Consider the following 17,271-nt stretch of genomic DNA (forward strand, 5'->3'; position numbering starts at 1 on the left):
TATTGGGAAGGTACTGTATTGACAATAGTAATTACTGATTGATTACATGCTGAAGAAAACACATTTAAAAAAAAAAACCCAATCCAAAACTCAATTGTGTGACTTGGTAAAAATTTTCAGACTTTTTCTCTTTTCCTCATAGATCCCAAATGTTACACTTAATGCCAAAATTACTGACTGGTAAATAATGACTGTTAATATACTATGTATATACTATAGTTTTGCTTTACATACATGATTGGAACACAGTATAATGTCAAAGCTAATAATTATATCCTGTATTGTTTGCTTCATAATAATAATAATAATACAAATAATAATAATAATAATAATAATAAATCTACAAGATTGCCAAGTCTGAAAGGGAAAGAGTACCACCCTGACCCTTAATTGGAGGGGGGCGGGGGTGAATAAATCACTACATGCATCCGCCACCGGAAGAGAAGGCAAGAGCAGAAGTTCATATAATATATTAAAAAAGTGACTTAAAACATAAAATTGAATTAGTATTTGTACAGAAAAAAAAAGATGACGACGTGGTGGAATAATTCCTCCAGCCTATGATCAAAGAGAAATCAAAAGCAGCAAAAAAAAAAAAAAAACACAACAAAAAAAAAATAGTCAGCTGCTTGGTCTGTTAAGTGCGATTAGTTAGAATGGATTTCAGTTGGATTTGTTTGTTGTCGTTGTGTTTCTCTCTCTCTCTCTCTCTCTCTCTCTGGGATGCCTGCTCGGTTAGGGGCTGCAGCACTGGCTCCGGCTTTGTGGACTACTGTTCTCTTGTAGGTCCACGCCTCGAGATCGGCTCGCTGTGCCAGTGGCACTCTGGGGCTCGTTCTTGGGCAGCTTCTTGGCTACAAAGTGGAAACAAAAACATAACAGCGACTCAATCAGTCAAAAACACAAGGGGTTGAATACATCAGTGTAACAAATGTAGCAGAATGCACAGATACTATACAGCTAGTTTATGCCTCAAGAACAGGAGGCGAAATTAATATAGATTGATAAAATGTGATGCGGTTTAAAGGTGGTTCTAGAACACAATCTGCTTTTGTAAGAATGCATTTTGCAACAGATTTCCCTGACAAGGCTCTCAACACTACTGGCATTTGAGAAGTTTCTCTACAATTTAGAGAGGATACTGTACCTATGGCCATAAATATTTCATTGACGTTCATTGCCGTCTTTGCAGAAGTCTCCATAAACAGCAAGCTGTTGTCATCTGCATACGCCTGCGCTTCCTGAACAAAAGAACCAATAATATTGGGTCAGATGTATTCATAAGATATGAAGCCAATAACGATGCACATTTTAATGAAACCAAAAAGATGTCTAACAGGTTTACCTGGAAATCCACGGCTCGCTTGTTTGCAAGGTCAGCCTTGTTGCCTGCCAAAGCGATCACTATGTTAGGACTGGCTTGTCTCTGAAGCTCCTTTACCCAGTTCTTAGCTCGTGTAAATGTATCCTAGAAAACACACACACACGAGAACAGAGATATTTATTTAAATCTTTATTTAACCAGGAAAGTGCCATTGAGATTAAAATCCATTTTTCAAGGGAGACCTGGTCAAAAATCGATACAAACAAGAAACAAATTACAAGAAACAATTTAGGAGCATCGGACAAGGCAAAAACACGTCTTGGCTACACACATACTCTAGTCAAGTCTGATTACAATTGACTATCAGATTTCAAGATATTATTATTATTATTACTATTATTATTATTATTATTATTATTATTATTACTACTACTTGCAACAGTTGCTGTATGATCTCATCAACAGGAGATTTAACTTGTTTATCAAATTGCCATTTGTATTCTGATGCGTTCTTTGAATACGTACTGTGTTAGTGATGTCATAAACAACGATGGCAGCCTGAGCCCCTCTGTAATACATCGGCGCCAGGCTGTGATATCGCTCCTGCCCGGCCGTGTCCCAGATCTCAAATTTTACCGTTGTGTCGTCCAAACAGACCGTCTGTGTGAGGAAGGCAGCTGAAAGAAAACCAAATGCCATTGTCAGTCAAAGGGGCTATTGTTTGGTCTCTTGCTAACTTTTTTTGGGACTACAATTGCTTAATTAGAGACTGGTAGAAACCCTGCTGAATGTTTGGTCTTTTTCAGCTTGCATGTTGTAAATCACAACAGACATCCTGAGTGGTGCCCAAAGAGCAACTCCATTTTAGTTCACTTGCACTGTTAGTTGTTAAATTGTGGGATTCATTCAAGCAAGGTACCGTTACTTTCAGTTGCAGTTCCTTTGCAATTTTAGAAGAACTGTTTTTTTTTTTTTTTTAATTCAAGTCAACTTAACACAATTTCAGTTGCTTACAGTTAACAATCCTACCAGCCACATGTTAGTATCACAGGAGTTTTATTTTATTTTTATTTTTTTTTTTTTTAATTTAGTAGTCACCCATTAACTTTTACCCTGTTTTTCTCCCAATTTAAAATATCCAATTTTATTTAGGCTCAGCCCACTGCTACCACCCCTGCGCTGACTCGGGAGCGGTGAAGACAAACATGTGCTGCCCTCCAAAGCGTGCGACGTCAGCTGACCGTTTCTTTTCACTCTGCAAGCCCGCTATGCAGCCACCTCAGAGCTACAGCGTCGGAGGACAACACAGCTCTGGGCAGCTTACAAGCAAGTCCACAGACCCCCGGCCCTCCCTTCCCGGGCAACACTCAGCCAATTGTGCTCTGCCCCCTGAGAGCTCCCGTCCATGGTCGGCAGTGGAATAGCAAGGCCTCGAACTGGCGACGTCCAAGCAATAGGGCGCTTCCTGCACTCCACACAGCGCGCCTTCACTGGATGCACCACTTGGGAGCTCCATAAGGAGGTTTTAAATATGAAATGTGACAACCTGGATTTCAAAGTGTGTCAACAGCAATTACATAAACATAAAACCATTGCATGTACCCATCAGAGTAAAAATGGGAGTCAAATGCTGTACCATGACCTAGACGGCTTGATTTAAAACTAAGGAATTTTAAAAAAACAGCTGATGGAGCAAAGATCAACCAGCCAGTTAACGTTTTAGGTAATGCACCATTGCATTTAAAAAGTTAATACAGCAAAGTGAACCTAATCTTTTATAACTGGCATTTTCAGCAACTGCAGTCACATGCTCTGTTCATGATTGAGCATGGTAGCATACATTTCATCCCACTGCTGAACTAACTGCAATCTTTGACCTGCTGACAATACGATCAGACAATAGAACTGCTGACTGCTTTCCTGTTTCCTTGGCAAGGAACAACCGGAGTTTCCTTTCACGGATATGCACAGCTACGATCTCGGCTGCTCTTTCACACAGTTTAAACAAGCATGTGTATATCCTCTTCACTGAAGACACTAGCTTACCACCCAGTCTCAGTTCCAGGAACTCCACATCCTTTGGAAAAAGTAGGACTGCACAGTGCAGCAGAAAACACAATTTCATGGTCTTAACAGTACAGATTTTAAGGCATATTTAAACACAGGCCACTGTTTCGAAGACAAAAATGACTGATCGGAAACAAATTAACTTTGAAACAGCAGCAGTTTATATATCAGTAACAGTGAGAAGTCACCAGCAGCAGTTTTTGAGATGTGTTGTTTACCCTTTGACATCAGATCTCATAACAACCCACATGCACAGGGAAGTGGTTTGGTAGAAACTGAAGCACATTTTCAGCCTGGATCGCATTGAGCTGTATAACAAAATTTAAAGAGAACACAAACCAAAAACAAACACAAACAGTCTGATCACTGTAGCACAGCAAAAATGTGAGATAGCGACAGAGCACACAGTCCCACCACCTTACCCCCGATTGTGCTTTCTTGGTACTCGTGGAACTGTCCCTTGACGAAGCGCAGCACCAGACTGGATTTGCCGACAGCAGACTCCCCGAGGAGTACCAGTTTGAACTGGCAGATTTTGTTTCCAGGAGCCGGCCCGTTTGATCGCGCCACGCCTCCCCGACCTGCCATGGCCAAAGTAAAGTGCAGGAGCTCCTTCAAACAAAGAACGCTGGATGTCCAGGAGGACTGGGAACACAGAGCAAGGCAGGGACTCTGAGGCAAGGAGAGCGAGCGAGCTCCACCGGAAGACCTGGGAAGTAAAGAAAAGAGGGGTAAGTATCCCAGTGACAGCCTTGAAGTTTTGGCGAGTGAAGCATTTGAATTTGCACCTGATGTGCTGATCTGGTGTTACCTTGCAATAAATAATGTACCACAGAAAAGTGTTTTGTTATACGTGGTAATGTTAACCTCAATACTGCTTGGATTACCAAAGATGTCAATTTGCAAACAGCTAATACAGAAGGTCATGTTTTATTTCCAGCTTTCACTCAAGCCAGAACATTCTCCAAGGGTTATATTTATAATGCTTTAGATTTCACTGGTAAAACAATGCACGCCAGCTCACATCTTCATTGGAAAAATGTTGCAGTCATTTAAAATCTGTAATGCATGTCATTCCCTTTTTCTGCATTGGAATGAGCTTTGGTGCTACAGAAAAGGAAAAAAACAAAAAAACGCGTGACTAAATGCTGAGGAAGCTACTGTGTTTATTCATGGTCAGATTAATACAGCTGGTCCACCCCCATATCAGTGCTGACTAAAGGAAACACAGCAGATATGCACACTTCATCACCCAGGCAGCTGTTCAAACCACTGCTGTTGCACCGTCCAAAAAAACATATCTGTTGTACACTTACAGTAGCATCCAATTAGCATGGCCCTCAACACACAACACAATCCCCAAGTGGTATTTTTGGATGTCTGCATGCATGCATGCATCAAACGCCAATAGATTTATTTTACACTGTTGTCTGAGGAGCATAGGCAAGGTAGGGATGGAAATAAGGCCCCCACTGCAGAGCAGTTTAATCCAATCCTAGTTTTGCTATGAGTCTGATAAGACACACCCAAGCTTGTTACCTAAACACACTGTTGCTAATCAAACTTGTATTAAAACTTGGAATGGGTGAAATTGCAATGCAATTTGAGTCTTACTTCCATCCCTGCAAGGTACTGTATCAAACCCCTCAGAGCAGAATTATGATGCTTAGTTTAAGTAACAGCCTGTTAACTCCTGTTGCAATCTCAGCCCATTGCAGACTTCTCCATTAAAAAAAATAAAAAAATAAATAAAAAAATTAGGACCTGTCAAGTTCATGCACTGCTGGCTTCAATTAAGACAGGAGGAAACTACAGTAAGCTGCAAAGCAGCAAACATTAGGAGACAAGGACGAAACCAGCAGAACCGGCAGAGACAGAGATTCTATTAAACCAACAGGTTTTTAAAATAGCAGTGACAAACAGCAATAAGGGAAAATGTGAATTAGCAATCAACCCTACAACATTCCTTTCACCCACTCCAACTGAACTGAACTGACAGGATACTAATAGCAGCTGATTAAAACTGCATAAAAACGATGCACAGACTTGCATCATTAGCATGGGTAAGGAACGGTTAGCCACGTTGTCTCAAAGTCGTTTTTACCAACGGGAGAATCCCCCTATTATTCTGACAAAGAATCTTGGAGCTAAAACAATGAATTTCTATTATCTGACCTAGATAATGCATCACTTCACCCGATTTCATGGACATTATTTTTCATTAGCATAACTACTGTAGTCTTGACATTTTCATGCTTACAGCTATAACAGACGGATAATACATTCCAGTTTGCACGGAAATATTGTGCTGTAGCATTTTAATGAGATTCTTTGTGTCGGAGACTGAAAGTGGGAGTAACATTTATATATTTAAATATCACAAATCACAGGCAAGACATATCTATTTTACAGAAACTGTACTGTAATGTTGTTTCAGTGAAATTCTTTGGGTGACACAGAAGACGACAACGCGAGTTAAGAAAACCTACCTACCTAGAAACAGGATTTATGACACACACACACACACACAGCTTAACGTGAGCATTCATGATGGATTTAAAAATACAGAAAGAAATACTGCCTGTCATTTAAAATAATCTACTGCTCTACAGCTTTTAACCTAATTCTCTGGACAGAAGGCTTAAATTGCTGTCCCTATGGATCAAAAATGTCATTCTCATCCAAAATCACAAAAGTTAAAATTATACCTTCATGTCTTCATTCAATGCAATTCTATCATAGACCAAAAACTTTGTATGAAGCAAAATGCATGCAATTTTACTGTTAACATGGGCCCAATTCAATTTAATTGAATGTTTGATGGGAATTACAGCTTTAATTTGGTTCCTGATGATTCCTCCCCATACAGTAGTTGTCCCATTTCAGGAGGGACCATGATTCCTATTCTTGTTGGCACATGCCAAGATATCTCATAAGATTTAAATGTGCAGCTAGAACAACTAATGCAGCACACGTCAATGCACGCACCATCATTCTTTTTTGTTAGTGTGATGAACACTGTACAGATAAACATAATTCTGCCATGATTGGTATTTCCTTGGACTGATTATACACACAAAACAGTATGAAGCCAAATTTTCATACAGACTAGCTGTAACATCTCTCTGAGATAACATATCTGTTTAAATACCAAGAGAACTCATGTTATGGTAGAGAAAAAAATTAAACAAGATGGTCTTATCAGTGTCGCCACTCTCTAGTTTTAGTTCCTGAAAAAAAAATTTATTTATAATATTTTTTTATCTATTTTTTAGAAAATCTAATATATATATATATATATATATATATATATATATATATATATATATATATATATATATATATATACACACACACACACACACACACACACATACACATATACATAAAGTCACACACACTGGCTACTTTATATACTATAAGAACAAAAAACAAAAAAGTTTAGAAGCTCAGAAAAAAAAATGATTTAATGAAGATCTTTAGGAGGGGAGAAAGCAGTTCTGTACTAGTGATGCTCATGCTATGTAACCTGTTTAGTGTTACTCTGATCAGACAGCATGATGACCACAATACAATTTCTTAAATCATTCAAAATTACCTTTACTTTCTCTGTGCAGTTACCCTTGTTTTCAGTATTTACAAAGTGCTTTGTGAAGGTGTTCCACGACGAAAGGCGCTATATAAGATAAAGACTGACTGATTGATTTACCCCCCACCCCCACCCCCACCTCTACTCTTAGCCCTGTCACTCTGAAGTGTCAACAGTGCACCCTTCAAAGCTGACTGCAGAAATCTACTGGGCTCTTAAAGCATGAAATCAGTCAAGGCACAGAAATTCAACATCAAAAATACAGCAAGAAATGACCGGAAATCAATTCAAATACAGAAGCTGTAGTCTGTCGAATGAGGACAGCAAAAAAAACAACACGGTACAAGCCAGTACAAAAGCTGGCATGCAGTGGCACTTTAATGAACATAGAGTACTGTATTTTTTTTATTGATTAACGAGCCTGACTGCTAACAATGTGGTCACAGCTTACAAATGGTTCCCAGAGGTTATCAACAGGGTACAGAATTGCTGCAGGAAGGCATTTCCACTCAATTTTCTATACCGAGTGTTCTACAGAAGAAATTGATTGCATGGGTTACCATTTGGTTTCTTACTGTCCAGACACCCATTATTGGACGGCACAGCTCAAGGTTCAGCTATTGGGTTTGAGCTGGCGCTTGATTTCTTGCTTGGAAATTTCCTCTTTCGTTTTCCTGCATTGTGTTGGAGGATTTAACCTTGCTGCTGTCTCCAATACTTTCCTGTTTCCCTGTTTTGCCAAGACCACCAGGTAACAGAGGCTTTAGTTCTGAAAAAGCCTACCACGGTAAAAATACCTCAGGCTACTTATAGGTTGGTGGTTGAAAAAATAAATTCCATATTCCATACACTATCAACATTGACATGCTGTATGTACCTCAAATTTCACCCACCACATTGGTATTAGGATTGAAATTGTGAGTATTATTCCCCAATACTGGCTTCTCTTTCCGAGTGTTAATTCCTGTGTTGTGCCACTGTGCAGAAGTTCCAAAAGTCAAGGACAATACTCTAGTGCAGACTTGGTATATTTCATGCTAATAAATTATTAGTAAAATAACAGTACCATTAACTACATTAGGAGGCTAAAAGCCTTTACTGTTCAGATTTTCTCTGGACCTCTTTCTTGCACCTCAAGTTTTGTGGAAGTGTTGCTTTAGCCACCACAAGGACATACCTGGATTAATATGCATTGCAATGGGAATCGCTGGTATGAGTTTCTATTGTTTTTTTTTTATTTCCTAGTCTCTCCTGGTGGCAGGCTGGTACAGCTATAAAACTTAAAACTGGCAAGATGCAGCCATCTGATCTAATGGAAACAATTCCTTTAGCAATTGTTAAGTAGCATGTAAAACACAAGTTTTAAAAGCAACCCCGCCACTATGGGACAGCAGTCTAAGCATACAAAGCCAAACAGTAAACCATTTAATTAAGTGACTTAAAAGAGAAAAACAAAATAAAGAAAAATCAATGCTTGTAGAATACCACCAATTTCTTGGTCGCCTTGACAGGGCTGTGTCCACACAAAACAGCATTCTATCCATTCATAACATTATATTAATCTCACACTTCCAACAGGTTGTGCTTTAGTTTTTATACAGAACTAAACTGATAACCTAGGCAACCATAAAGAGACAGACGCCTGGAATAAAAGTTAGGTTAATAATTTAAAGACTTTAAAATGCAGTAGAAAAGGGGGAGGGGGGTGAAATTCCACCCCTAGACCTCTTGGGATTGGACAAAAGGATAAATGCCTACATTAATAATGCATGAACTACAGTAAGGGTGTGGCCTGAGATGAACAAATAAATCTAGAACTGTTGTCTGCAATCTCAATAAATATGATCATTATTCTACCAAGGCATCCACACCATACCGAGCTGCCATCGAATTAAAATGAGCTGAAGCCTTTTAATATTACATCACAATCAAGAAACAACTCGGAACACTTTGCAGAAACACTACTGTTGTATTACAAATGCAATAGCTTCAGTGTGTTATGCTGAACAACAACAACAAAAAGGTTCTTGCCCAATAACTTTACAGGTCTGTGTGCTGAAAGTTCAAGTATATATATATATATATATATATATATTATATATATATATATATATATATATATAAAGTCAGCAGCGATTAGTGGAAAGTTTAAAAGGATAAGGAAGAAATAAAGGAAAAAAAAACAAAAAACACTAGGCTTACCTTTTTTCAAAGGCCAAGTATAATTTTTAAAAAAGCCACCACCACTTAAGATCCTATTAGCTTTTTACTACATAAAAAAATAAACAATGATCTTGTGAACTTGGCGATGGTACCCTTAGGGCAACACACCCATAGAAAAAATTACAAAACCTGTGCACACCTCCCTTACATAAACCCGCACTGCTAAGTCATAGCTTTGGTATTGGTGTATAGGCAGAGTTTCCAGACAACACAATTTACAGGAAACAAACAAGCCTGTATGCCGGCGATTTCCTTGTAACCTATTACAAAGCAACAGAACAACTCAAAAGAAGAAATCTAAAAAAAAAAAAAAAACACACAACATTAAATAGAGAATAGTTAACCTGTGATTTAAAATAACCTAATGTATTTATTGTATTAGTGACTCAAAAAAGATAGCTGCACTTGATCATTCTTTTATAAGTCTTGCCTGCCGCTGCCCCACACTCCAAAACTATAAAGCATATACCTCAGTACTTTGGAGGGGGGGCTGACGAGAAACAATCTACGTTTGTTTTGATTCAACATTGAGCACAGGTCACCTTTTCAGGGATTGCTGGACAATGAGAGGAAACAAACAGAACATCTAAAGTTAGCTTTACTGTGCAAATACAGATAGGTTTAAAATGAATCTCTAACCTGTATCGGCTCCCTGCAATTCAGTTTCACATTCGTAAATGGAGGGGAAACTCCAAACCAATTTACTTTAACTGATACATTGTGCAAATATTATCCAAGGTGGACATGTTATGCTTCCCTCTCCTTGGCTACTTTTTTTAAATGTTAAATCTAAATCTTCATTAATCTAATTCACCTTTGACCATGACTAACCTTAAGCAATTCATTAATATCTCATTTCTGTCCATATGTCTAATTTTGAGCAAGGAAAAATTGTATATTTAGTAAAGCCTGAATAATCACGAGAAGCATACATGAACTGACCTTATAAAAATATATAAACATTGAAAGGTTGTGGGTTTGTTTTGCATTACTGTCAAAATGAAACCTTGGCGCCATCTAAACAGTCTATATCACATGGTTTTGACCAGTTTTATCATTGCCTTACCAGAACTCAGGAGTTGCCCACTGCAGCATACACACTACAAAGGCCGATAGCATTTTATCATTCAGAGGTTCTAGAGGCAGTGACTAACCATGCTGATGTGTGGCAATAAAGCGTGACATTTACAGCTTGTTCAACGCACCACAATTAGCCCAGAGGACTTCTGTATATGTTTCTTCTGAAGGAAACAATGACCTGTCCTAAATGGTAGAGAAAACCCCACAGGGTTATAAACAATCTTACTGACTGGGTGAAGGCATGTTAAGACTGTTCAATTTTTAAAGAGATTCCCGAGGTCTCTCCACCTATACAGTAAACTGATCATTTACAACATGACCTTAATGAACCAGATAAGAAAATAATCCCATCAAACCAATACAAACACAGGCGATTTATTACCGTGTTCACGAAACAGTACAGAACTGAACTAGCCTTATAACCTCTAGCAGCAACTTCATTTTTCAGATGACTCGCTATGGACATATTTACAGCAACACGTGTTTAGGCATGTAAACTATACATAAGGTATCTGAATTGAGTAATTATGCAAATTTGCAGCATGTATATATTTTGCAGATTCAAAAAACAGTGAATATTTCTTGCCAGCAAACCCAGATATGTCAGCTTGTGTTTGAAAAAGCTGAATAAAAGGGGAACCAAGTATAGAGGTCAGCTGGATTTGAATGAGAATGACAAAAGGAAGTTCCTTGAAATATAGGAGTTGAGAAAAATCAGCTTGACATGAAAAAACACGTCGTAAACAATGAACGTCACAATGTGAAACACTTAACCCTTTCAAACATGATCGTCACTTTTATATAATGACTGACAATGTGAATTGGATCACTTTACGTGTGTGCTTTTCTTCACTCTTCCTATGGTGTCCCATTTTGTGAAATTACAAAATGATGCACACACATTTTTCTTAATATTTTATTGAAAACGTGAATGCTCAAACTGAAGACTTCCAAGGATAAGATAAGTTACAGTAAATGTCAGCAAAAACTAAAGAGAAAAAACTGAAATATGTTGATTGCATAAGTACTCAGACTCGCTTATGGGCAGCAGTTTTCAAGTCTTTCCACAGATTCTCAATTGGATTCAAGTCAGGACTTTGACTGTGCCACTCAAGGGCATTCACTTTCTTATTCTTAATCCACTCCAGTGTAGCTTTGGCCTTGTGCTTTGGATCATTGCCCTGCTGTATGGTGAATTTTCACCCTAGTTTTAAGTCTTTAGCAGACTGAAACAGGTTTTCCTCTAGTATTTACTGCATCCATTTTTCCTTCAATCCTAACAAGCTTTACAGTCCCTGCTAAGGAGAAGCATCCCCATAGCATGATGCTGCCACCACCATGCTTGACTGTAGGGATGGTGTTGATTGGGAGATGTGCTGTGTTGGGTCTGCGCCAAACATAACGCTTGGCATTTAGACCAAAAAGTTCCAATTTGGTTTCGTCTGACCACAACACTTTTTGCCACAATTTTGCTTAGGTGCATTGTGCAAACTCCATGCAGGTTTTGAGATGGCTTTTAGTAATGGCTTCCTTCTTGCCACCCTGCCACACAGACTACTTTTGTGAAGTGTTCTGGATATTGTTGACCGATGCACACTTTCTCCCATCTCAGCCACTGAACTCTGTAGCTCTTTCAAAGTTGTCGTTGGCCTCACAGTGGCATCCCTCACCAGTTTCCTCCTTGCCTGGCTGCTCAGTTTGGAAGGACGGCCTGATCTTGGCAGTGTCTGAGTGGTACAATGCACCTTCCATTTCTTGATGATTAAGTAGACTTTGCTCACAGGGATATTCAAAGACTTCGACATTTTTCTGTACCAGTCTCCTGATCTGTGCTTTTCAATTACTTTATCCCTGACATGCTTTGAAAGCTCCTTGGTCTTCGTGGTTGAGTCTTTGCTTGAAATGCACTACCCATCCAAGGAACCTCACAGAGACAGGTGTTTTTATTCTGAAATCATGAGACCCACTAATATTGCACACAGACAGAGGCCATTCAACTAATTGTGTGGCTCGTTAAGGTCATTTTGTGCACCTGAATTAATTTAGGTTTGCCACAGCAAAGGGTTTGAATACTTATGCAATCATGACATTTCCATTTTTATTTCATATTAATTATCTAATTACTTTTTGCTTTGAATGTGTGGAGTAGGTTGTGTATATAACACATATTAATTCCTACTTAAGTGTAATGACTGCAAGCTTTAAAGCAACAAAATGTGAAAACTGTGAGAGGGTCTGAATACTTTTGCAAGGCACAGTATGTGTTTTTACTTTGACTATGAACAACTAAAAATAAGCTGAATAAAGGGGAGCCAAGTGTAGAGGCTGTGTGTGAATTTAGACACTTAGGGCTCTTTCATACCTAGTTCGTTTGGAGAGGTTAATTCGCACTAGAGTTCAGTTAACACCCAATTTCGTTTTTTTTTTGCAAGTGTGAAATGTCAAATATTTGTTTCGCATCGGAGTGCGCATTAAATGAAGGGACTAGGATTCACACAAAGGTATCGATTGAGGGGGGCCTAATTTGTTTCCCCCTCAAAGTTAGGCAGTGTGAAGCCAATCGTGTTAGAATTCACAACGCAGCAGAAACCAAACCAAACCAACTGGTGGTGATGTAATAATACATAACCTACACACCAAAAACTCTGTTTTTCATTCTGTTTTACTATATTTTACTCGTCCGTTACGAGCCAAGTTATTAAAAAGAAAGTAAGCTTAAATATACTGTTTCTCACATGATGAGGCATTTCAGACAAAAATGTGTCAAGGCAGAGAGACCAAAGCCATTTATATGTGTAAATGTCAGCACCTGTGTGAAATGTGTACAGTCTTCCATATATTTATTATTTTGCAGAGCGGTAATGTATCATTACAATATGATCCTAATGAGAACAGAAAGACTAATAAACAGGGATTAGCAGGGACTGCTAACAACTTACAGATGCCGGACCAGTGCAACAGCCAACAGAAATTCAAAGAAAACGTTGCCTTTGAAAACGTCTCCGTGCACATAATCTAGCACGAAAACGTTGGCGTTCTTCCATAATACCCTGACTTTTGTGCTGCTATCCTACTAATAGCAGATGGCAAATAAGCCAAAGAATACACAGCTAGCTTACAGCAAGCCTGACACAGACGCAACCTTCCACATCTATTATATACAGTACATACGTTCACTGTGTTGAACAGCCGTCACACATCCACACTATTAAGTTCACATGCAAAAACTGCAGTGTGAAAGCAAACCAACTCAGGTGCAATTACAGTACTAATGGACCCAATAAAGCAAACCTGAATTCACTTGGAGGCGAACTTCAGTTAATTTGAAATAGTTGGGTGTGAAACCAATCGAAGCAACGTGGCAGCATTTTAGTTAGTTTTGAAACGAATCCTCAAATCGGATCTTTATAAACAAACTATGTATGAAACAGCCCTTACTGATCATACAATGCGCCAAAGCCTACTTGCAGGTCTGCGATTATATTAACAGCTAAAAGGTGCGATTCTACATCCTCCTTGTTCTATACATAAGAACATAAGAACATAAGAAAGTTTACAAACGAGAGGAGGCCATTCGGCCCATCTTGCTCGTTTGGTTGTTAGTAGCTTATTGATCCCAAAATCTCATCAAGCAGCTTCTTGAAGGATCCCAGGGTGTCAGCTTCAACAACATTACTGGGGAGTTGATTCCAGACCCTCACAATTCTCTGTGTAAAAAAGTGTCTCCTATTTTCTGTTCTGAATGCCCCTTTTTCTAAACTCCATTTGTGACCCCTGGTCCTTGTTTCTTTTTTCAGGCTGAAAAAGTCCCTTGGGTCGACACTGTCAATACCTTTTAGAATTTTGAATGCTTGAATTAGGTCGCCACGTAGTCTTCTTTGTTCAAGACTGAACAGATTCAATTCTTTTAGCCTGTCTGCATATGACATGCCTTTTAAGCCCGGAATAATTCTGGTCGCTCTTCTTTGCACTCTTTCTAGAGCAGCAATATCTTTTTTATAGCGAGGTGACCAGAACTGCACACAATATTCAAGATGAGGTCTTACAAGTGCATTGTACAGTTTTAACATTACTTCCCTTGATTTAAATTCAACACTTTTCACAATGTATCCGAGCATCTTGTTAGCCTTTTTTATAGCTTCCCCACATTGCCTAGATGAAGACATTTCTGAGTCAACAAAAACTCCTAGGTCTTACCTTGCCAAGCATTCAGAGTGCCCACCCTACTCAATGACTGTAGCATCTCAGTCAACATTTCAGACTGTTACAACGGGAGCATACGAGCAAAGAATATCAGGAATCGAGCCTAATGGTATAGCAGGGTTATATTATGAGATATCCCATATTGACCCTCTGCCACATGTTTTTCTCATGTTCCCCTTACAAGAAATTTTATGGTAGCAGATAAGCCATATTTATACACAAGTCGCTGTGCTTAGCAGTGCACAAATAAGTGTTTTATAAGCGTCCTGCTCAATGCACCCAACTGTGTCAAGGCCTGCGGGCTATGATTCTGTTTGAGAAACCAGTTGAAGTACTACCTGTAAACCTTGCCTATCAAATACCACACTGTACACGTGACACAACTGAGGTCACTCCAGGGCGGGGCTGAAAAATATTGGTGGGGTGGAGTTCAAGGAGTGTTTGACATCATCTGTTAAATAAAAAAAGGTCTCTCTGTTCTGGAACTCTTCAAGTGCGGATTAACCTTGATTACATTTATATCATGCGGATTTTAAAAGTGTTTGGGAACAAACCTTACTTTCATTAAAATAAATAAATAAATAAATGCATAAACAGCATTTAAATAAATATATTATAACTTGCAAACAGATTCCAATACCTTTTAAAAATAAATTCCCAATTCCCTTTACAACTAGGTTGTATTGAGCAAACATGTATACAACTTTCAAAAGACACAAGTAATTGATAAGTTGTGAGTGTGTGTGTGTGTGTGTGTGTGTGTATATATATATATATATATGCTTGCTCAATACAGCCTAGTCCTAAAATTAATTAGAATTGATTACGTACTGGAACTGGAGGGAGGAATTCACCAATGTCATAAAAGGAATCAAAACTTAATTTTAAAAAGGAAGACCTCAACCTTGCTTTTATATATACACTATACAATGAACTAAATGTTTGGCAAAAACACTGCACAGTAAAAAGAATCTAAAAGATGTCAAGTTGTTTGTTGAAGTTAAAACTGTTAGGATTACTTCCTCCAATGAATAATACTGTTTACGGTACTAAGGAAACACGTATGCCTTAGCTGAAACATTTCGTTACACAGTCAACTGTGTAATCTAGATTTACTCCATTTTTTTTTTATTCACAAAAAACACGTACAGTTAATGTTTCAATAAGGAGGGCTGGGCCATAATTTTCCCTTCTATCTTTTTATGTTTAACAGTTTCACAATCTCTACACAAAATTATAAAATTACAAAATACACGTAAACACAAATAAAATAATTTTTATAAAAAAAACAGCAACTAACCGATATCCAACAGGAACATGTATTATTAATAACGACACACACCTATCCACTGCATTGTTTTCACAGTCGCTTTAAAAACGCAGAAAACACGTAGCTCGACATTTAAAAAAAACAAACAAAAAAAAAACAAAAACAAACAAACAAACACAGCTTTGACTTTGCAGCAAGTTCCCGAATTCCAAAATTAATAACTAGAACTAAAAAAAGAAAACCACACCATCGGTATTCGGTGTCGTTGTTTTAAAATACAATGCATACATACATATCGACACAGATCATACCCAACCCTATCGCCTGCTCCTTCTGGAGTGCAAGAACTAACCTAACAAAAACAACACATTCAACCACGCATCGCAGCCTTACGGTTTTATTTCAGTAGCAAAGTGTGTATATTTAAATCTGTTTTAAGCGTGTTTTTTTGTTTGTTTTTTTTAAAGATGTAACATATTTTGATTCCATAAACCACACGGGAACCTGGTCATATGATTTCAACCAGCAGAAACCTCCAGTCCAAAAACATTTCTAGAGACTCTGGCCACACAGGACCTCTTGTTTTGCAAACCGCTGTCAATAATAATACTCACGGGTTCTTGTTATAGTGGAGATGTACTTGTTTTGTGCTTCGTGTTCTCCTGTTCCGCGATTTCTGGTGTTTTAATCTTGTATTATTTTTATTTTTTTGCCGTTTCAGTTTAGCTTCGCTATGCCGCAGATCACCACAGGCCCCGGCCTTCTCTTCTAGGATTCTGATACTTCCTGGTGCTCGATCTCGGTGACAGGTCTAAAGACCAATCAAAACGTGGATTCTGTAGCCGTCACCATGACGTATTATATCTTTTTTTTTTTTTTTTTTTTTCCCTGCGCGTTAGAATTCCAGTGGCGTCTTGGGAATTGTAGTTCAGACAGTCGGTGCCCCAGTGAGAAAAAGGTTACAATATCCATATAACACAATTTTAGTATCGACTATTAAAGTCAGAGTTATAACAATATTGAAATTCTGCATATACTTCTAAAGTTCCATTTTCAATACCAAAGTGTTTTCTAAACGTCCCTACTTGTCGAAAAGTCCCACAAAACGCTTTAAAAAAATACTCCAGACTAGAGTAACAATTAAAACTAACTAACTAAACTAACACAAGCGTGATATTCCACCACACGCCTTCTAAATTTGATGAATTCCGCGTACCCTTACGGTTTCATAAAACAACAAAAAAAAAACACATAGTTTATACAAAATGATGTTTTACATCATTAAATAATATTCGTTCTGTCATGATGTAACCTAGCTTGTGCAGAACCACAGAACTCGGATAGGTGCTCACTTATCCATGAGCCATGTTTTTTTGATCCCAATATCATGTAATTGTAGGACAGTATTGCAACGTGTGAAAACTTTAACAATATCAAGCCGAAACGAACATGCTTTAATTTGCCTGGAAGTAATTTGAAACTGCTTACAGACTTTCTAACAATCTTGGCTGCTTC

General features: G+C 38.3%; 1 protein-coding gene across 1 annotated transcript; it reads right to left on the reverse strand.

Moving 5' to 3' along the window:
• On the reverse strand, positions 1-16,544 carry LOC121301896 (ras-related protein Rab-5C-like). The gene is made up of 6 exons (XM_041231601.1): positions 16,371-16,544; positions 3,814-4,100; positions 1,850-2,001; positions 1,346-1,468; positions 1,148-1,241; positions 1-854 (listed from the first exon to the last, which is right to left on the reverse strand). The coding sequence occupies exons 2-6, from the start codon at positions 3,977-3,979 to the stop codon at positions 736-738; spliced, it is 654 nt and encodes a 217-aa protein (XP_041087535.1). The 5' UTR covers positions 3,980-4,100; positions 16,371-16,544; the 3' UTR covers positions 1-735.
• Between the last annotated feature and the right edge of the window lie 727 nt (positions 16,545-17,271).

Source organism: Polyodon spathula, chromosome 28 (assembly GCF_017654505.1).
Source record: "Polyodon spathula isolate WHYD16114869_AA chromosome 28, ASM1765450v1, whole genome shotgun sequence".
Taxonomy (NCBI): domain Eukaryota; kingdom Metazoa; phylum Chordata; class Actinopteri; order Acipenseriformes; family Polyodontidae; genus Polyodon; species Polyodon spathula.